This window comes from Saccostrea echinata, unplaced genomic scaffold (genome assembly GCF_033153115.1).
Source record: "Saccostrea echinata isolate AGI-Se365-2 ecotype Australia unplaced genomic scaffold, CSIRO_AGI_Sech_v1 ptg000040l, whole genome shotgun sequence".
NCBI classification, from domain to species: Eukaryota; Metazoa; Mollusca; class Bivalvia; order Ostreida; family Ostreidae; genus Saccostrea; species Saccostrea echinata.
Genome location: NW_026889789.1, coordinates 3,871,487 through 3,893,437, shown reverse-complemented (window position 1 = coordinate 3,893,437; position 21,951 = coordinate 3,871,487). Strand labels below are relative to the sequence as shown.

The window sequence follows — 21,951 nt, the reverse complement described above, 5'->3', positions numbered from 1 at the left end:
TCTGTGGATGCTTTCATGTCTCGTTTTTTCTTTTCCTTTTGGGTCTGCAAATGAAATATCTTGTGACTAAGGTGACCAAAAATCATAATGAATCCTGTTACCTTGTGTAATAATAAAATTATGACTAAGTTAATAGCAAAATGTTTGTTATTTGATAGATTATCCAAATTTACTGAAAGTTTATTTAAATTAATAACTATAATTACCAAAAAAAAAAAAAAAAAAAAAAAAAAGAAAGAAAATGGAGGAACTGTTGGCAACAGGCTAGCAAAATGACACCTAGTTATTTAATAGAGTTTTCAATAGCAAAAAATTGATTTTGCCATTACACCCATATGGTAGTGGGGGGGGGGGGGGTTAAAAAGCTATTGCGAGTCTCCTTAAATTTTTTTCAGTGGTATTGTTTTGGATAGGGTATATGGGTATGCCCAACTATTACAAATGTACCAATGTACATTCCAATCACTATTAGGAAAGTTTAAGCTGTAGAATGAAAAAAAAACCAAAACAACTAGAAAGTCATGAAAAATAAACACTTACTGATCTTGATAATTCCATTTTCGGGAGTTTACAATCATCATCAGAAACCTACATTTAAAATAAATGCACAATTTTTAAGTAAGTTCATCACAAAAGTTTCTAAAAATGTTGACTGCTTTATATGGAATTTGTACCCAGTATGATCTTTCTGATCAATTTGTCAGTTTACTGCATGTGGCCATCCCTAATAAAAATCTTCAAATATTACATGTAAGTTCAAATTTAAGAGAAACAATCTCTAGCTTTCATATAATCACTTATATTAAACAGAGCACACTATTAATTGGCACAGTGGTAAATTATATTTTGATGCCTAAAAATACATCCAAATGCATGCAGTTTCTTTCAAATTCTGGTCAATTTTAGAAATTTTGTTGACTTTCCCCAGTGAAGTTTCAGACTAATTTCTTCAATTGTGAAGCCACAAGAAACTTTTACAATTTTTGTTTAAAAAACTTTCATAAACAACAATGGCAATTTACTTGTACTAAACATACCTCATTTTCAATAATGATTGGAGACAATTTTATTTTTCTATGTGGTTGTTCCTCTACATTACTGCCTAGTGGTGACCCTTTCCCATCTAATTCCTTTGATGTTGATGGCTCCAAATCCTGCACATAACCATTATACAGCTTGCTTGAAAAATAATTAATACAAGTCATGCAAAATTCATTTTAAACAGGGTCAGATCACTTACATAACATTCTGTGGATGCTTTCATTCCATTTTTTCTCTCTTTCTTTGGGGTCTGCAAAGGAAAAATATACATGTATCTGTGTTCTAAATTCCTTGAACTACATGTATTTTAAAATTACTTACTGCATAATCTTTAATTTCAAAATTGCACTTAGGTTCTTAAGGCATATCAGTGATGAAAGCAACATCATGCTGCCATAACAAAATGATTGAAACAGCCTTGCTGTTCATCAGAAATTTTTAGCATTTTACTTCCATATGCATGCATTTTGTGAAAATTGATACCCTATTTAAGCCAAATCCTATCCTTATGATCAATGTTTTTTGTTTTTGTTTTTTAATTGGAAACTTAAATCCAATGGAAGAGAAGGTTGCATTGCAATGTGAATAAGTGTGGCACTGAAACTATTGAAAACATATTTTTTTTTCATAATTTCTTTGCTTTCACATGTACCGGTAAATGGGTTTTTAACCCCCAATGTGACCCCATCCTACCTCCAGGTACCATTCAGTTCTTTAAATCTGCACTACAAAAGTCTCCATACATGCATATTAATGTCACATCATATTCCTGCTGCACTTGAGGAGGAGATTTCCAAACATTTTTTTTTTCTATTTATTCAAATTCATATAAAATTTGGATCCCATATTTTATTTCAACACAACCAATCCTGGGGAAAAGGGGGTGGGGATCTGAACAAATATTTTGATGACATCCATCATATTTCTGTTTATTTTATACTCTCCCCTTCCAAGAGGGTGTGGTTCTTTAGATAAATAAATTTTCTCTTCATCAAAGTATGCTTTGTGCCAAGTTTGGTTGATATTGATCCAATGCTATTGGAGAAGTCAAAATATTAAATGTTTACTATGACAAAAACAATGAAGATTGACAATGGACATATTCCTATCATAAAAAGCTCACTTTAACCTTAAATTTGGCCCACGTGTTAAAAAAATTGATTATTATGATGTAACTACCTCAAGATCCAGCTCTTCAAAGTCTTCAAATTCATCAGATATCTTAATTAAAAAAAAAAATGATTTTTAAAAAGCTCATAATTGTACAAAGATGTAAAAAAAATATTTGCTATCAGTTCACCTAATCCATTATCTAGACTACCTCCAGTTATTAAATGAGGTGAACTGATCTAAATGCACATGTAAGTCTAAGTAGGATTGTTGTTTGATTTCATAATTAAGGATAAATAATACTAACAAAATTTAAATATCTTTGTTTAAATATGAGCCTCTCTAACTAAAGAAGTGATATTTGTTTAGTTGAACAACTTTATTTTTGACCAAGCTACCAAATTTGGTGAAAAGTGGGAAAATGTAACTTTATGGCTAAAAAATTATTTTTGAAAATTTAAGAAATATATGAATTTTTGTTACTGAAAAGTTTCTAGGAACATTTTCTAGTGTCTATTTTTACATTTTATATAATTAAAATTTTCTAATTAGATTTTGACTGAAAGAAATAATGAAAAAATAGCAATGTAACTCTTCTGTATGGGAGATAAGAAAATTTGATGTGGTATTGTACTTTTAATTCATTCATATATTAGACAGATTCCTTACTGTTTACCTTATTCTTTGCATTTAAAGATTCGACAAGTCTATTAATTTAATCATGAACATACATCAAAAAATATCATATATACATGTATAAGCTTTAAGATACAAAGTATGTGTTTAAAAATATCATTTTTTTTTTCTTTACAGAATATATTTTGTGACAATTTTACATTATTTTTGTGTCAGATCACAGAAATTGCACTTGCATGAATTTATGATCTAACACAACCAACAGTGAGAAATTAAAAAAAAAACAAATAAAGAGAAAGTTACTATATGCTACATGGAAAGTAAGAAATGCTGTAAAAATTATCTGAGTTTATCTATGGTTATTTATTTAAATCTTAACAAGACTATTTCTTTCTTAATCAATTAAAAAAAAAAATGAAAAATTTACTTCATGCAAGCATATTCAATTCCCTTTATGCCCTAAAGAAGGAAAAAGTTATCTTCCCTCACACAATCTAAAACATCATTGAAAACACAGAATTTGTTGTCCCTTACATAAAATCTTTATTTTTAAGCTAAATTAAAATCATGATAAATCATTTTGTGAAAATAAATAACACTACCACAAAGTAATGCTAACTTTATGACATTCCTTGAAGTCATATCTGCATGTCATTCTGCCCACCATATTATAATTCTTTTGAAAATTACTTTAACTTAAAGATGCTTTTTTAATACAATAGGAAAAGATTAAAGTCATTATTCTCATCCTATAAGCACTTTACTCTAACATTACTATTTTCAACATTCTTCATTTCTTTGGAACTGTCAATTTACTTTATAAAAGATAAAAGGAAGTACATGTACATGGCACAATTAACTTTGAAAGCATTATATTCTTATTTATACATGTAGGTACAAATATATTAATTTTACAAGGGGAACATGGACTTAGATATGAGCAGACTGACAGAAAAACAAAATCATGAAAAGAAAAGATCAATTAATCAAATCATTACATGCTAGAATTCAAAGATTAAACAAAAAATAAATATAATTGTAAATCACTAAAACCTCTGATAATTTCTGCCCTTTGTATTTTTCTGTAATTTCTCTCCTATCTAAAACATCAAAAAGTGAAGAAAAATACAAAAGAAAACTTGTCAATCATTTACAATAACTTCCTTATCTGTGCAGCAGACATCATCTACATGTATATCAAATCTGTTGGAACTTCCACTTTCCAATTCACTTCAAGCTAACCATGGTATTTAAGATATCAATGTTTGAAATATTGAAGTTCAATAGTATTAATTGCATAACAAAATGTTTATCTTAAATAATGTTGTCCTCCATGCAATAATTTGGCTGCCATTATTTGAATTTCAAACAGGCAGACACAAAAGTACTTCATGATATTTTTTTTTTAAAAACATGCAGTACTGAAATTGGGCCATCCTTAAAAAATTGTTTGTTTGGAATTGCTGCCTATGGGTTTCCAACCCAGGAGGGAGGGAGTGAGCGCAATGGAAATATTGAGTACTCAGAATGTACATAAAAATAGTAAATAAGATCTTTGCATTTCAATAAATTGTCTATTAACTATGTACATGTATCTGCAAGCAACTTTGTTTATATTATAAACAACTTACACTGTAACAAAATAATGTGATCGGTATATCTCTCTGTGCATATTAGTCTACCATGTTGACGACACAATAACAAGTTACTCTTTCCCATAAAAATTAGGCCCCGCCTCCTTATATATAACTTTCCTTTTGCTGCATTATGAATATTCATGATTTTATTTGGAACATATCGGTACTTTTCACATTGTTTACAGAAATTGATAGGTGTTCCAAATAGGTGTGTATCAGTTCATCAAACTGACGCACCTTAAGTCCTTTTAGCAGGGAATCTGTCTTTTTAGGGTGATTTTCAAGAAATCAGCAAAAAATATCGATTTACTCTTAATTAGTGAAAAATCAGTACGGGTATAATAATGATTTCTATAAATGTGCTATTAGATGTATGTCCTTCTACAATAAAGATAATGAATTGAAATTAATTTTTTTCTACACTGTAGATGTAAATATTAGTGATAATTGCTGCCCATAACCCAGTATATAATTAATTATACAGTTAAAAGAATGTTCAGGCAAACACAAAACAATACCTTTTGACATGATTATAATTAAGTTTGACCTTTAAATATAGAAAAAATCCTTGTAATTACATCAAAGTGTTTCAAAGGTGTTTTGTATTTTTTTTTTTTTTTAAGGATTAAGTGTGTGTAAATACAATGAAAGTTAGGTAAGGCTATCTTTAAATTAATATTTGTCTTTCCTTCCCTGACTTAGGGTAAAAACATTCATTCAGTAGGTAAGTAGGGATTTTTTTCCCAGAAAATTTCAACATCAATGCAGAATTTCTAAAATATATTTTAAAAAAACTTGTTGACAGGATGAGAAAATTCTAGAATGAAAATTTTAAAATTGATCATTTTCTTGAGGTAAAACAAAATTGACATGAGCCATTTTGAGCCAGTCAGTCGGGAGAGGGCAAATTTTTAAAGATGGCTTGAGGTAAATTCTCAAACAGCTCTTAAAGTATTACCTTTCCCTCTGGCCTTTGCATATATCTTTAGTGGTACATATTTCTTATTTGTTTTTAGTTTCTCCAAGTGACCAAGTGTGAATTGTTGGGGGTTCTCTATTGCTTCAATACCACATTTTCCCATTATGTAGGGAAGGAAAATAATCTTCCCTCTGAACATGTCACTAATTTTGGACATCCAATTTTCCGCATTATCGCTGTAGCTGGTTAGGATTTTCAGACAGCCACTAAGTCCATCATCCGTTGGGAAGGCTCTCTTCAAGGCCCTATTTTTACCATCCATTATATGAACAATCAGTTCCTGCAATGTTAATCAAACACATGTATATACATGTACCATACATGCATGTTAGTGAATTTCTGAATATAAGAAAAAATTAAAATATTTTTAATGTCTTTCAGCTTATACAATTCTTCATTAACAACTCTTGTAGACATGTATATGTATGCAAAAACATGTACATTGTATGTGAGGAATGACCATTTACTTTGTGTCAATTTATGTTTCACACTGTTATTATGACAACAAGTAACTGTAACATAAACTCAATCCATAGTCTCTCACTTTTGAAATGCTCCTATCTGTTTTTGGTTTTGGTTTATGCTTCAGGCTTTGAGGGCCATACTTCTTTTTTAGGAACTCCAGACTTTCTTTGCAACCTTAAAAGATTTACTTTAAAATGACTTCACACTAACAATAGAAACATAACACACATTATCAAAAACTTGTATTGAGACACAAATTCATACTTATCATTTTACTTTATCCTAGCAAAATCATTGTCTCAAAGATGTACTATTTGGGGAAATCCTTGGCCCTATGATCATGTTTGTTTTAAGCTCAAGACAAAAATTTATCTACTAAATTACAGGGTGTTAACAATTTCCATGACCGCTTGCTCAAAAGGACAAGTTTGAATCATAACCATTCATCACCATGATGACTTTCCTTGTCCCGACTACCAAAGCTCACTTGTCGACAAGCAAGCACAGATATTTCAGATTTCTTTTAAATTGATGATATTCATTAATCAGATTCTAAGTCTCCTACCAAATCTGGAAGCACTTTGCTTCATTTTCACACAACATGTCATATAAAGAGAAGCACATGAAAAATAAATTTCATAATGACTATTGTAAGTAAGTAAGTAAATCATTTATTATAGTGACATGCATGTGTACATATGATAGATATAAATATTTTGAGGTCTGCCTTGGAAAATTTGTTACTGTATTAAGGTTTTTCCTACAGGAAATCATCAATGCTTTTTATAAGTTGTAGATTATACTATACAGTCATTAGTAAATTTACCTTTGGATAACTTTTGTTCAACACCTTTTATGTCTGCCATATCTGGGAGCACCTCACAATCTGAAAATTTAGAGAAATACATTATTCTATTGTATTTTCATGCCAAATGAATGTAGTATACATGTAATTATAGCAAAATTTCCATGTCATCAGTGTCAGAAAGCACCTCACTGTGACTACCTGTGAAGTTTCATATATACAGTTTAACCTTGTTATCTTGAACTTGATGGGACTGAACTTTGAGATATCCAAGGATTTGAGATATCAGGGATAACATACTTAAAGAATAAGTGGTTGCAACTTCCAAATCACTTTGACATATCCATGGCATCTGAAATATCACCACATGATCAGTGTTCAAGATATCAAAGTTCAACTAAATATTCATTAAATACAGGTAAACTTCCATATGTCGACATCGCGGATACATCGACAACCTGGGATATGTTGATGTCCGTCCATGCTCCCGGCAGTATTTACTAAATACTTCATTTGCAAACACTCTGATATGTCTACCTCGGTAATGTCGACAACCCGGTTTATCTCGACGTATATTCACAGTCCCAAGAGCAACATTTACCTGGTATATGTCGACATCGGCAATTTTCTGCTCTATTAAACCTAACTGTTTGTCAAATGGTCACTCGTCAGGCACGGATGACTCTGTGTATCTCGACATCATAAGAAATTCACACCTTTCACACCCATGTTTTGACTACACACTGATGAATTCATTCTATAGTCAGACTGTGTTTGTAGAAGAATCCCAAGCCCTTCGGTCTTCTTCGAGACTTTAATTGCTCAATTAAATGTTCAGCTTGGGCAATATCATCGATAAATCTATACGATTTTCGTTAAATGTACCGACGTTAATTAATATCAACATAAAGCACAACTTTTATAATTTGAAAAAGCTTACTGCATTACAATGAATAATAAACGCATTAAATTTAATTCTAACTAAGGAATTAAATGATGTTTTAAAAGATATTTTGTTTTAAAAATTCATTCAACAGGAACTTGAATAATCAAATTAATGACATGATTAACTGAATCAGCCTTAATTCATGCACGAGTAACATCACATTTTGTTTTTATGAGCTTTCTTTTTCAAATGAGAAAAAAAAAATGCATCTAATTTTTTTTCTGTTTCTCGGATGTCGACTTTATACGGTTCGAAGTTTATAGAGCACATTTCATATCCTGTTCTGACCAAAAAAACAAGTTACATGTACACGGAATGGTGGAATTTTGGAAAACTTTGTAAATTTAGAAAGATTTCGATATAGAGAAAGAACTTATTTTATAAACATTATTTTTATTATAATTCCTTAGATTTGGTAATAAAAATAGAGGAATTCCTGAAATAAAATGAACTACCGTATAATGAAGTCATGTACGTAATAAACCTGTCTGGTTTGCTATGCAGTGAAATCTTGGGCGTCTTGGACATGAAGTCTCAACTCTGATACCTCAACATTTTCCGATAGTTCTGCTGATGTCGAGATAGCAAAGTTTACCTGTAATTGATTAATTATAATTTAAGGCAAAAGGAATTTGCTTCAAATCTAGAACTTCCGCAATCAATAAATTTACCAATGGATGGTTCTTTTTCAACATCTCCAGTGTCCTTGCTACCTATAAAATAGATAAATGCATAAATAACTAGTAATATTCTAATAGTAATGAAAATGGTTACAAATGTTCCTAAAAACAGATACATGTACGTAGTAATGGGGGGAGGGGGGAGAGTTGCCAACTCCCCCAATTCTGTTGTGTTAAACCAGATTTTTTTTACCCATAACCCAATTATTTTTTATGGCATGGCGAGTCATGTTTTTCACCTGATTTTTGCTGAAGAACCCTAAATTTCCAGATCTGGTTTGTAAAATAGTTCATTCTAGTTTGATTTCAGCAAATAATTCACTGCAGATTCAGGACTGCATGTCTTCATTTTCGGTTCTTATTTAGTATTTACCATGTTTTCCAATAAAAAAAAAATCCGAAACTATAATACATCAGAATGTTAAACTTCTTTTGAACATATTTCTGTTCTTCTCTGCTTCAACTTTTTGTTTTATATTCAGTTCATGACATCTCTCTCTCTCTCTCTCTCTCTCTCTCTCTCTCTCTCTCTCTCTCTATATATATATATATATATATATAATGTAGTTATAACTTCACATACCTATTCTCATCCCACAATTCCCACAAAATTTGGGATTGTTGTGGTCAAACTTGTGACCACACTCTACACAAAACATATCTGTAAAAAAAAAAAATACATATTTTATGATGCGATTTCTAATACTCCTGGCGTGTGCAGAAGACAATTTATGTTTTATTCTAAGACTCAATCCCTGACGAGAAAATTCGAAAGTTAGGTTTGAAAGTTCTATATCTTAACATTAAGGTTTGGAAGTTCTGTACTTTAACATTTAAGCTTAAAACATTACTGGCGTGGTGTTTACTTCTTACCGTGTCTGTCCTACCTTGTAACTTTTGTTGTCGAAGACGTCTTCAGACTGTCACTTCGACTGAACGGTGAACACACATGTAAAGATCTCTCTCACATAGGCGCTTTGTATCCGTCACGCTAGAAATAATATTTCTCCACGCTCAAGATAATATTTCCTTCACGCTTCAAATAATGTGTGCAAATCTCTCTCACATTAACGCTTGTATCCGTCACGCTAGAAATAATATTTCTCCACGCTCAAGATAATATAATTCACGCTTCAAATAATGTGTACAGTCTGTCACAATAATAATGTTTCAACAAGGGACAGAGTTTTCGTTCCTGTCACTAGAAAAGAAGTTATCTTTCCCGATGAAAAATAAAGTTGTTTTCTACGAACAAGGCGCACATTATTATTGTTGCAAAATTAATGTGTTTTTTTTTTTTTTTTTTTTTTTTTGTTTCTGTTTTTTTTTTTTTTTTTTTTTTTGCATACATATTTATTTCTATGAAAGTGTTTTTTTTTTAATTTTCAATCAGTAGTTGTTACTAGTATGCATTCTTATAAATCGTTGAAGTAAACGTAATATGATATAATCTTGGTGTAAATAAAAACAATGTACACACATCGACCGATTATAATTATTGCTGTTGGCAAGATTATAGTTGTAAAACATCAGAGGATAAAATTATTATTTATTGTTGGGCTAAATAAAGATAATTTGTACACACAGTATGGTAGTATAGTATGGAAACGTGATAATTGTAATATTTGCGGGGAAATATAATAATGTTGTAAAAAAAAAAAAAAAGAAAAAGAAAAAAAAAAGCAAAGATTTTTTTTTTATTTTATTTTTTTATTTATTTATTTGTTTTTATTATTATTATTATTATTTTATTAATTTGTGGTACAATTATAAAAGTATAGGAATAATATGGAAAGCCGTAGGGTACCCCCACATTATTATTATTTTTTCCTATATAATTATACCAAAAATAATTCTCTCATACAAAAATAAAAATCTTGCTTTTTTACAACATTATTATTTTTCTGCAACAATAATAATTTGGGTACCTCCACATTATTATTATTCCTATATATTTATAATTGTACCACAAATTAATAAAAAAAAAAATAAAATATATATATTTTTTTTTACAACATATTATTATATTTCTCCGCAAAAATTACAATTATCACGTTTCCATACTATACTACCATAATATGTGTACGAATTATCTTTATTTAGCCCAATAATAATAATAATTTTATCCTCTGATGTCTTACAACTATAATCTTGCCAACAGCAATAATTATAATCCTGTCGGTCGATGTGTACATTATTTTTATTTAGCACCAAGATTATAGATTCATATTACAGCTGTATTATGTTTACTTCAACGATTTATAAGAATGCATACTTGTAACAACTACTGTTTGAAAATTATTAAAAAAGAAAAAAAAAGAAAAAAAAAGCCATTTTCATGGAAATAAAAATGTATGCACGTTAAAAAAAAAACCACACCATATTTGCAACAATAATAATGTGCGCCTTAATATGTTCGTAGAAACTTTATTTTTTATTTCTCATCAGGAAAGATAACTTCTTTTCTAGTGACAGGAACGAAAACTCCCCCTTGTTGAAACAATAAGTATGTTGAAACGCTGGGAGACACGATTATTATTGTGACAGACTACACATTATTTGAAGCGTGAAGGAAATATTATCTTGAGCGTGAAGAAATATTATTTCTAGCGTGACGGATACAAAGCGTCTATTTGAGAGAGATCCTTACATTTACATGTGGGTTCAGTTGATTTTACTGTTGAAGTGACAGTCTCATGATCTCAGACTTCGACAACAAAAGTTACAAGCAAGGACAAACACGGTAAGAAGTAAATACCACACCAGCAATGTTTTAAGCTTAAATGTTAAAGTACAGAACTTTCAAACTTAAATGTTAAGGTATACTGGTATAGAACTTTCAAACCTAGCTTTCTTCTGCAACGGCCCCTAGTTCGAATTTTCTCGTCAGGGAATGAAACCCTAGCCTAGTTTAGCATGTTAGGTAGTTAGTTATTTAGTACAAGTTCATTATTCAAAGACTAGGTTTTGTATGTATTCGGAATATAACAAAATGAGCTCTGTGTAACTCTTAAGCTGACTATGCAAGAGGGAATATGATTTGATAAATTTTTTATCACACATTATGCAACCTTTTTGTCAAAATCCTGGTGAGTTCCAAATAAGTTGCATGTGTATATTTATTCTTTTTCGCGAATTTTTCCTTCGCATTTGAAATTCAGACATGTGCGCGTGAATTTCTTTCATGCGGGTGATTTAATTCTCTTACGGTTGCTCCTCACAAAGGTGTCATTGCCCACAAGGTATGACTTTTTACACTTGTCTTTTAAGACTGATATTGCTTGTCTGAAAGTATAGAAGTCATGTAGGATCCTAACTTCACAAGTTTTACTAGCCTGTATTGTTGCTTTGGGGCCCACATTAATGTAACTAAAAGGTTGAAAACAATTAGAAAGAAAAGAGAAACAAACTCCTTATGCATACTGCTTTACTTCAAATCAAATTCCATTTTTAATTAATTTCCACAATTTCGATTAGAAAAAGTTTTGGATCCTCTTTTATCATAATCCAAAAAGCTATGCCCTATTGTTTTTCTGTGGTGTTAGATACCTCTTGTTTGAAATTTCCACTTGGTTTTTGTAATCTAAGATATTTGTAATGATGACACGATTCAGTATGTTTTGAAGTTCCAATAAGATTTTTACTTGCTATGTGGGCAATAACATCCTGAAGAGTTTGAAGCCTTCAGCAGGGGTTGAAATTGGTAGCCAAAGTCTGGGGCTAATTGTTTTAAGACTTCAAGGGCTAGCTAATTTAAATGTAAATATAGTCTGCCAGACTAGCAGACCAGAAAATATTCTTGTGACTTTATTTCTGTTTTCTATGTATGTAAACTGGTTTCTTTTGACTGAAAACTAGTTTAATTTGTTTCTGTTACCAAAGCATTTGAAACTTTTACTTTTGTTGTGTTTTAATTTATTTTGCATTAAAAAATTGTTGGGCTAGTTAGTTTGAGGTTTGGGCTAGTTAGTTTGAGGTTTGGGCTAGAAATTTTTAATGATCAGTAACCCTTGTGCTAGTGAATTTTCTAGGAAAATATCAACCCTTACCTTCAGACAAAACACTTAAATTTTGAAAGTGGGCTAATAATTATTTGCAACCCTGAATGACCCTGAGAGTAAAGCATATGGTATAAGGAGTTTCTTATCATTAACATTGTAAACGTATATTTAGTTGTATACTGTTGAAGTGAACTGGGTGTTATATGTATTGCATTCCTTATTTGTAGTTTTACAAAGATTATAAGCTGAAGTGAAGATGATTGGGCAAGGTAAGTGATATTTAAAATCAAAGTACTCAGAAGTATAGAGAGCAGAGCTCATTTACAGAATAGTGAACATTGAATTTATCACATGGATCGTTCTGGGGTCTTACACCATGTACAAAAATAAACATTGATGCAGCAAGGACAAACGTTTATGCTCAGATGAGTCCTCAGTGGGAAGTTCTGCATCAAAGTGTACCACAGGTCACGTGCTCCCTGCATTAGTGTTATCCTGGTTATGCTACCTTTATTTTTAGTATGTGCTACAGACACTGAGGGGGACCGGATGAAAACCTTTTGCATACATGCAACCATATTAATAAATCGTAGTACATCATGGCACATGGGAGAAACCAAAGTACATTACCATTAATTTTGTTTGTTAAGAAAATTTATCAGTTTACTTTACTTTGTTTAATTTTAGTGTTGTATTGTCTCAAAAGCGTCTGAGCATAAACATACTTTTTTTTAACTTGTAAATTTGATTTGGCAGTGAGAAAGCAGCATATCCAGTTGAACACCCTGACAAAAAGGCAATTATTGCTCTAAGAGTAGAGCAATGAGCCTGGCTCAAAATTACTTTTCTGCTATTGCTTTATCAGAATAAGCTGTTCCTTTTCAGCATTGTCTTTAGTCTGATCAGCAGTGTATATCTTATGAATAATGGACATTTGCAATGTTTTGTTTTGATATACAGTTAAACTTCATTATTCTGGGGGAAAATCGGGAAAATCTTCTAGATCATGTTCTTGTATAAGCTGAACTGTAGATTATATAATAAAATGATCAGTACTTTATGCTAAAAGGTTTCTTTTTCTCTTTTAGATATACTTGAAAAGATAAAAGAATTGTTTTATAAGGGTTTTAACTACCGTTTAATCCATTATTTGATCCAGAGAAACCATAACTGTGACATAAGGTATTATAATACAAAATTTAAAAAATACTTTTGGAAGTCTAGTTATGTATCATGACTTTTAATCAAATACATAAATTGTCATTCAATGATGATGCTTCTATGTGATTAAAATATTTTGCAGTTATAATTGCCTAACAAGGAAAGTTCTACCTAGACTTGGTTTGAAAAGGAGGCTTGCAGACATTGCTTTTGATGAAATATTTGATATTGCACAGGTAATAATTTTATTTCTTAGAAAATTCATAAATATAAAGGTGCACGTGCAGGTTAAATATTTCTGTTCTTTTAACTGTCATTTAGTACCCGGTAATTCTTCAATGAAAGTTTAGAACACAATGATTAACTTATTTGTTGGATGTATATGTATGAAAGATGTGTGGAATTTGACATATTTTAGTGGAATTCATATCCCTGATGTCTTTTCAGCTCTAAATCATCACTGTTGCAAAAATTTAAAATTACATACATTACACATGTACATGTATTTAAGGAGAAAAAGTGTACTATTAAATTCAGAAAATTATGCTAAAACTTGCATATATTAATTAGAATACATATAAAGTTGTATAGAGCAAACCTTATACATGCAATTTACAATATTCTGTAGAGAGAAATACTGAATGGATGTTCAGGTGCTGAAAGTCTAAGAAGAATTATAAAAATGAAACACCAGCTGAATATTACCAGGTAAGTATATAATCAAAGTCAGTCCATTCCTCCATCCATGATTAAATACATCCAAACATGGAAATATTTTGATGTTATACTTTCATGTAAATTAGTTGAATCTGATTCATTGAGAAACATTTGATAAAAAACACTATATTCCAATGACTGATTAAACCATGCCCAGCTAATGCAACAGAATGTAGCAACAGTTAGCATTAAAAATGATGAGTCATATTCCCAAAAATTGCTGACTGCATGGAATCTATAAGCATGTATAATTATATTTCATGAACCATTCAGTAAAATACCCAGGTATAACAAATATTTTGGTCTCTCAGTTGAGAGTTGTATTGAAAAATTTCACCCTTCAAAAACCATTGTTAAGACTGGCTGAGCCTTGGTTGGTAGTGGTTCTCTTGGGCTCAAAAGTCATAATGTTTGCCCTCAAAAATAGACAATAATTGTAAAATTTTAATACATTAAACGAAATAAATGTTTAATGATACAAGTCCATAGCAAGAGATATGGTTCGTCTTTTGGATGAAGATGGGATAAAGAGAAGGAAGCAGAGAAGACTGAGAAGAAGGCAATACTTTAGCAAGGTATAGACCGAAGACTGAAAGAAAAATTATGAAACATTGATCATCTCAGTATTTATTAATGTATTAATTTCATAAATGTGACAAAATTCAACACTTCAAAGCTTGAAAAATAATTATGCAAGAAAAAAAGTGAAATATACCTTGTACATGTACTGTACAGCAGGTTAAAATCGCAATTTTTTAAATTTGTAGTAAATTGGGGTTGTTTGAATTTGCAGAAAGGAAATGTTATTAATTCAGCACTGCAAGTATTTTCCTTGCTTATTATGTCATGTCGTTTCTGAACCCGATTAAATATAACGAAATGTCAGATTAATACCAATTTGAAGTCAAAGCGTTGTCACGCATCCTGATGATTTTAATTTTTTCCCTTGTTTTTTTTTCCTTTCCCTTCTATTAGTAGTTATGTTGAACTGTTAGTATAACTAAATAAATGTGTAACCTTCGTTTTTACTACGTAAGTGCCTCAATTAAAGGTAATAAGAATAAGTAATAAGCACATGTAAAGGTTAACTCTGTGTGTTTCGTGGATAATTACCTTGCACGTCTTTTGGGTGGCACTATTAAATATAAGTTATAGAATTATATTTATTAATTAATCATTAATTAAATTAAGCTTCAAAATCACGAACAACTACATGTAAGTGATTAAACTGATCCATAAACCTTCATTATTAGCAAGACGGTCTACATCAGTTTCTCCGCTATATTAATTACTGCTTTTATGTTTGCAATGAAACACAGAGAGAATTAAAGAATCTAACCACAGATAATGGTAATATTTCAATTTATCATTTTTTTTAAGAATTATTCACTATATGAAACTGAGGGGTTCTTATTTCTGCAAATATTATTTCTGCGAGCTAATTTCCTGCTGTACAGAATATGAAAGTCAGGGACAATTATTTATACCATATTTGTACAATGTGTATTTATAGGGTCCAAATTTTGTTTGGCATTTGGGTAAGTGTAATATTGCCTTCTTCTGGCTCATGAATGAAGAGTCAAAATCAATCCTGTTATTTATTTATTTATGTAACTTTTACAATTTGATAAGATGAAAAGTAGGTTGTGTAATTTATTTTTAGCTCACCCCGATGATGTCGAGATGAGCTTATGCTATACTGTTGGTGTGGGTGTTAGCGTCACATCCCTGTAAAAGTGTTAGGAGCAAGTCCATTTGGAAACTATAAGCCCTACCTGGACCAAACTTGCAGGAATGATGCATCTAGGGATGGACACTACCACACTTGCTTCAGATGCTGGATTTTACTTACATTTTTCAGATGATTGACCAGGTTAATGTTTTTGAAGCAGCTTCATTCCTATACATGTCCATGTTACTATAAGCCCTACTTGGATCAAACTTGCATGGATGATGCTGGGATGTACACTACCCTTTCTGCTTCAAATGCTGGATTTGCCCTATATTTTCCAGATGAGTGAATTTTAGCCATACTTTAACTAAATTAGCATGGATGATGCTTCTAAGGATGGAGATGGACACTCCAAGGCTTGGTTGAGATTGGGGCATCAGTGTTTCACAAACATATCATTTATTTTATAGTAGATATCTGTCCTAAATGTCAGTCATTTCAAGAAAAGATATTTGAAATAGGTTTGAAATGCTTTAAAATTAAACAAATATATCAAATGTCTAAACTTCTTATGAGACACCTGCAAGCTGAAATTAAACTGTAATTCCAAACATGAAACTGCATTTATAGATGGATATGACAAACTAAAGCCATATGGTATAAGCATTCATGGTTGCATTGATGGGTATGATTTGTTGTTTTGTTTGATTAATTTAAACATTCCACACTAATGATCAATGTATTCAAATACAATATGTTAAGTTATTTTTTTTTTTAAACTTTTAATATTCTTTTGGACTGTATAATTGTGGACATATTGTTTTTGAAGCATTTTCTTTTCAATTAAAAAGATTTTTTGGCGTGGTTTGATTTTATGTTAGTTCTACATGGATTTCTCATAAAAATATAATAATTTCTGAAATCAAATATTTTACTTAGATACAAAAGGAAACCATCAAAATTTTAAATATTTTTTTAAAAGCTCAAATGTGGTTTTCTAATTGAATTCTGTCCATCTGTCTGCTTGTCTGTCAGTATGCATTTAGCATTTCATCTTTCTCAGAACCCTGGACCAATTTTAACCAGACTTGCCACAAAGCATCCTTGGGTGAGGTTTTTTTTTTTCTTCCAAATGAACCATGCTCTTGTACAAGGATCAGTTGAAAATATAGTGAATTAAAAAAAAACTTCCTCTCAAGAACCACTGGACCAGATGTAAAAGTTTCCTGACATAGTGTATATTCATTTTTTTTTTTAATTATTATACCCCCACTCCAAAGGAGAGGGGTATACTGTTTTACCCTTGTGTGTCTGTCCGTCTGTCTGTCTGTCCGTAACAAATTTTGGTCGCAGTTTTCTCAGCAACTACTCATTGCGGATGCTTGAAAATTTAGCACACTCTTTGTTTAGGCATGCCATGTGGTGGGTTTCATTTTTATACGAATCTGATGTCAACTTCTTGTTTATCCGTGCATCTGTCCGTGCCATACATAAGAAATTTTGGTCGCAGTTTTCTCAGCAACTACTCATCGCAGATGCTTGAAATTTTAACTCGCTCATTGTTTAGGCATGCTTTATGTTGCGAATCATTTTTGTACAAATCGATGTCAATTTCCTGATTATTACTGTGTCTGTCCATAACTGAACTTGTGTATTCACAACAGAGCGGGGGTATTATTAGTGAGCACTGGCTCACAGACTTCTTGTTATCTCTAGTTGTCTCTAGGGTTATGGTGGGACAACAATAGGAGATCATTCAAAGTTTTACATAGGAAAATATATTACCGTAGGTAAATATATATAAAAAAAATCTTTCGAAGGAAAGCAGCAGAGCCAATCAGTGGCGGATCCAGGTATCTTGGAAAAGGAGGGGGGTGCTGACCAGTTTGGGGTTGGGGTAGAGGCCCACAGCCACACCCAAAAAAAATATGATTTCTTAAATCTTATGGATATTTTGACACAAAAGAGGGGCCCAGGCCCCCTCTAAATCTGCCACCGCCGATGATTAGTCATGTTCAAATAGAAGCATTTCATATCTGACATTTTTATGCCCCACCATGAATATGGCCAAAACATATAATTATCATTTGCCGTGTCTGTCTTCTGTACTTTGCTCTTTCCAACTTCTGTCTTTCCATCCTTCCATCATGTTCTTCCATCACACTTTTTAATAGGTTAAGGGTTTTAAAAATCTGGTATATTTACTTTCATGAGAAAGACTTGAATTTATTTGTTTAATCTGCTGTATTGCAGATGTTGTTTTAAATTATTTATGGGATCAACAACATTCACATAAATGGAAAACTTTCAACTACAAAATCTAATTTCTTATTTTGCATAGATTTTCCAGACAGTTGATATGGCTGGAAGCAGATGTGACTAATAAAAGACCGGAGGTTGTAGCAGAATACTTCCTGAATGCAGTTCATACTATGAAAGGTATAGTGACAGAATCACCGGGTACTATGTTTAATGACAAGTTACAATTGCAAGTGTGCTTCAAGAAATGTCAATTGATTTCTGAAATTAAGCCACCAAAATTTCAAAATACTTGTTATGAATTAGAAGGGAAGGCATATATTGATAACATCATAGTTTGTCTTTTAAGGTTGTCCTCAAAAGATAAGAGCTGATCCTGGCACAGAAAATGGGATCATCGCAACATTCCAAACATTTCTTAAGACAGATCCAAGTGCAGTGTCTTTTGGAACTTCGACTGCAAATCAGGTTAGCATTGTACATGTTTTAAATAGCTCCACACCCCCAAAACACACACAGATAACATTTTCTGGAAAGAAAATCATATGTCCAAGTTTTAATAACGTTTTTTACAAACATTAATTGTAGAGAATTGAAAGATTTTGGGGCATTTTAAGGCTAATGAAAGCAGATTTCTGGATGGATCATTTCAAAGTAAGTTATTGCCACATCTGAAATATTACAAAAATGTTTCTCTTAATTTATTTTGGAAAACAAGTATTTTACTGACAAAAGTTACATTTTACAGTGTGTTAAAGCTGAACACGACTCGTAAATAGGCATACGCCATTTTCGATATTACTATCTTAGATATCAGCACCATGGTATACTCTTCGGATTCGTTACACGTGACTGCTTTATTGTCATGGGTATTGGTGTGGAATGGCGACCCATGTTTGTGCTGGTTATCATGCGTTCCCTTTGTTTACATTTTATTGCAGTTACGTATATTTGTGTTTGTTTGTATACTGCGCTGACCTGTGTAACTGTTGTAAATCTCTTTGGTATCTTACTCTCCTGCATTATTTAGAAGAAGCACACAGTTATTTTGTCGCTACCAAGTGCTGTATAGCATACGTCCGTCTACACCGATGACGATTGATTACATTGAACAGTGACCAAGTGAGCGGCTCTATATATAGGGGCCCTCAGATACAGCCCGAGTCCAATCGAATATGTCGGACGCATTCTTTTTACGAAGCATGTTCAGCTTTAACTATGCATGTACTTCGTTTATGGTAATATGCATGGCCATAGTAAATATAAAAAAATACGAAAATATATCTTGGGAATTTATTATTAGGGACTGGTGTATGAAGAACTGCTGGAAATAGGAAATCCTCTACATAAGTATGTATAGATGAAAAAGGAGTTCAGATGAACCTCCTTGAAAAGAAATATTAGATGTACATGTCTATTTATTTTGTCTTGGATAAGAATGATACCCTGTCATTGATAATAAAGTGTCGTCTATATCTCTGTAAATGGTAACAAAATATAGACTGTAACATGGAGGATAAAAATATTATGTCATTTGTACTTACAAAAGAAATTATGGTAGCCTTTTTTATGCTTTGAAAAGAAAGTGCTATATTAAAGCATTCACTTATTATTTCTTGAAAGATGTAGTCTCCTAACTGCAATAGTGTGTTTAAACATGGTAAACAAATAGAGTAACTTGTAATTGTGGTAGCACATTATGAAAATTTGTTTGCACACACTGTTGGACTTACGAGACTTCATTTTTTAAAAAATAATGATTCAATTAATTCTTATATTTACATTTTATAACTCCCAGTCTTGCCTGCAAACATGACTCATATTTCAAAACTATTATTCTTTGGGTATTAAGTAACAATTAATGGAAGAGCCATTGCAACAGCTACATTCAATGGGAACATGAAATTTTGATTTTCGCTTATTACATTGTGGGAATGTTAGAAGAACAACACTATAGTTTCTAAAATAACACTCTGACTTAGTGCACCTACATGTACGTTAGCATGTACATGTACCTTGGTATATAGCCTTATAACTGAAATTGATCAAGTGTGGGAGGGAGTCTTTTTGAATATTCATGTGACAGCATGACTCAGATGAGAGGATTTGTCCAGGGCCACTTGCATACCTTATTATTTCAAACAAATGAATTGCAAATAAAGTTGTTGCTACTAACAGTCTAAATACCGGTATATTTACATATAACAACTGCATTTTTTAGATCCTGTATACAATTTGTTTATCTTCCACTGATAAAGAGAGATCTAAAAGGTATAATGGACCAATGGAATACTCATTCCATACGAAGACAGAAGCTGGGAGATACCCTGCATGGAATTCCAGAAGTATTGTTTCAAAATCCTGAAGTTGTTGGTATGAGTAAATTATTAGCTAAACCAGTAAAATTATCTGTGGCATCAGTGTTTCACAAACACTTCTAATTTATTATGTAAGTGTAGAATTAATTTAGCACATTCCAGGAAATGCTTATTTTACATGTAAATATATACATGAAAACATTTAGCTATATACATGATTTAGCATATGCTACTCTCTGCTAAATGTTATAGAAAAGGAAGCACATACATGACAGGTATTCATTGTATATTCATTGGTTTCTCGTCTTTATGTACCAAAAGCACACAAAAATGATTGAAAATGTATCATATGCATGTGTTATAAAATATTTCACAACTCTTTTAGCTCCAACAATCTTAATTATTTTACTCATTTTTCAGGTGCTTCAAACTACTTACATCCTGTTCAGAGAAATGTTGTGACTGAGTTACAGAGACTTGTCAGAAATAATTTCAAGGAGATTGACGAGGATTTTGCTTCCGTAGCCTCATCTATATTGAGCCATTATAATTTGCCTTTCCCAGTCAACATAACTGACATGACTTGTGCTCGCCATCTGTACATTTTTCTAAGCGAGTTTATGTCTCTTTTATTGACTTGATATATGAAATATCATTATATGTATGAATGTATGTATGAAGGTAGGTCATGTAACAATGTAATGTCACAACTGCAGTAAAAATTCCAGTTATGTAATAGTTTCTACTGTCAGATAGTTACATGTACTAGCTTATAGCAGGAAGAAATACTTTGTTCCAAATCCAGACAGAGCTCCCACTGGAGCGAAAGTATTTTTCGCCACTTTTCGCGATGAAAGGAATTGCATTCTTACATCTTGTCTTGACAAGTGTATATGCTAAACACTGCACTAATAGCACTATTTCAATTTGTTTATATCACAGGCATTGTTTAATATTGTAAAATTTAACGTTGTATCCACCTACAAAACTAATATAGGAATTATCTCTACATTTATACAATTAATTTGATACTGATATAAGCCAACCCTTGAAAGTAGATGCCCTCTTGTTCATAACGTTTTTTTAGCCCTGGGAGGGGGGATACAGACTTAGTAAAGATTTATGACATTTTTTTTTAAATTGAAAAAAAAAATGATATAATTGAAAATTTTAATCATATCAATAATTTATTGTGAAAAGAGGTAATTAAAATCAGGTTTAAAACTTGGCTTAATTCAACAATTTGGACACTTGGTGTATGCATGTAAATTCACATAATTGAAAATAATTCAGTGTATTTGACAAAAGTATTGTATTGTTTCCAAGCCAGTATCTCTTTCATTCTTTGTCAGTTTATGGTATAATGAACACACTATTTTGACTTTTAAGTCTTTAATCAGGTAAAATTAGCAGCCATGCTCTGCAATTTTCGTCATGTTTTCCTACTTTCGGTTTTAAAAAACAATCTATATAGATCCAGATTTTATTGATAAAAATCTTTTATTAACTAACTTCATCTCCCAA

At 31.5% G+C, this 21,951-nt stretch overlaps 2 protein-coding genes across 2 annotated transcripts; one reads left to right on the top strand and one right to left on the bottom strand.

The window, feature by feature from the left end:
• Positions 1–1,272: 1,272 nt before the first annotated feature.
• Positions 1,273–6,747, bottom strand: LOC133200639 (uncharacterized). Its single transcript, XM_061336420.1, has 5 exons — positions 6,695–6,747; positions 5,948–6,042; positions 5,383–5,683; positions 2,221–2,262; positions 1,273–1,291 (listed from the first exon to the last, which is right to left on the bottom strand). The coding sequence occupies exons 1-4, from the start codon at positions 6,732–6,734 to the stop codon at positions 2,255–2,257; spliced, it is 444 nt and encodes a 147-aa protein (XP_061192404.1). The 5' UTR covers positions 6,735–6,747; the 3' UTR covers positions 1,273–1,291; positions 2,221–2,254.
• Positions 6,748–14,675: 7,928 nt separating this feature from the next.
• LOC133200476 (uncharacterized) lies at positions 14,676–21,101 on the top strand. Its single transcript, XM_061336268.1, has 9 exons — positions 14,676–14,753; positions 15,432–15,528; positions 15,692–15,716; positions 18,192–18,289; positions 18,459–18,577; positions 18,698–18,763; positions 19,413–19,459; positions 20,331–20,482; positions 20,848–21,101. The coding sequence occupies exons 1-9, from the start codon at positions 14,676–14,678 to the stop codon at positions 21,066–21,068; spliced, it is 903 nt and encodes a 300-aa protein (XP_061192252.1). The 3' UTR covers positions 21,069–21,101.
• Positions 21,102–21,951: the final 850 nt, after the last annotated feature.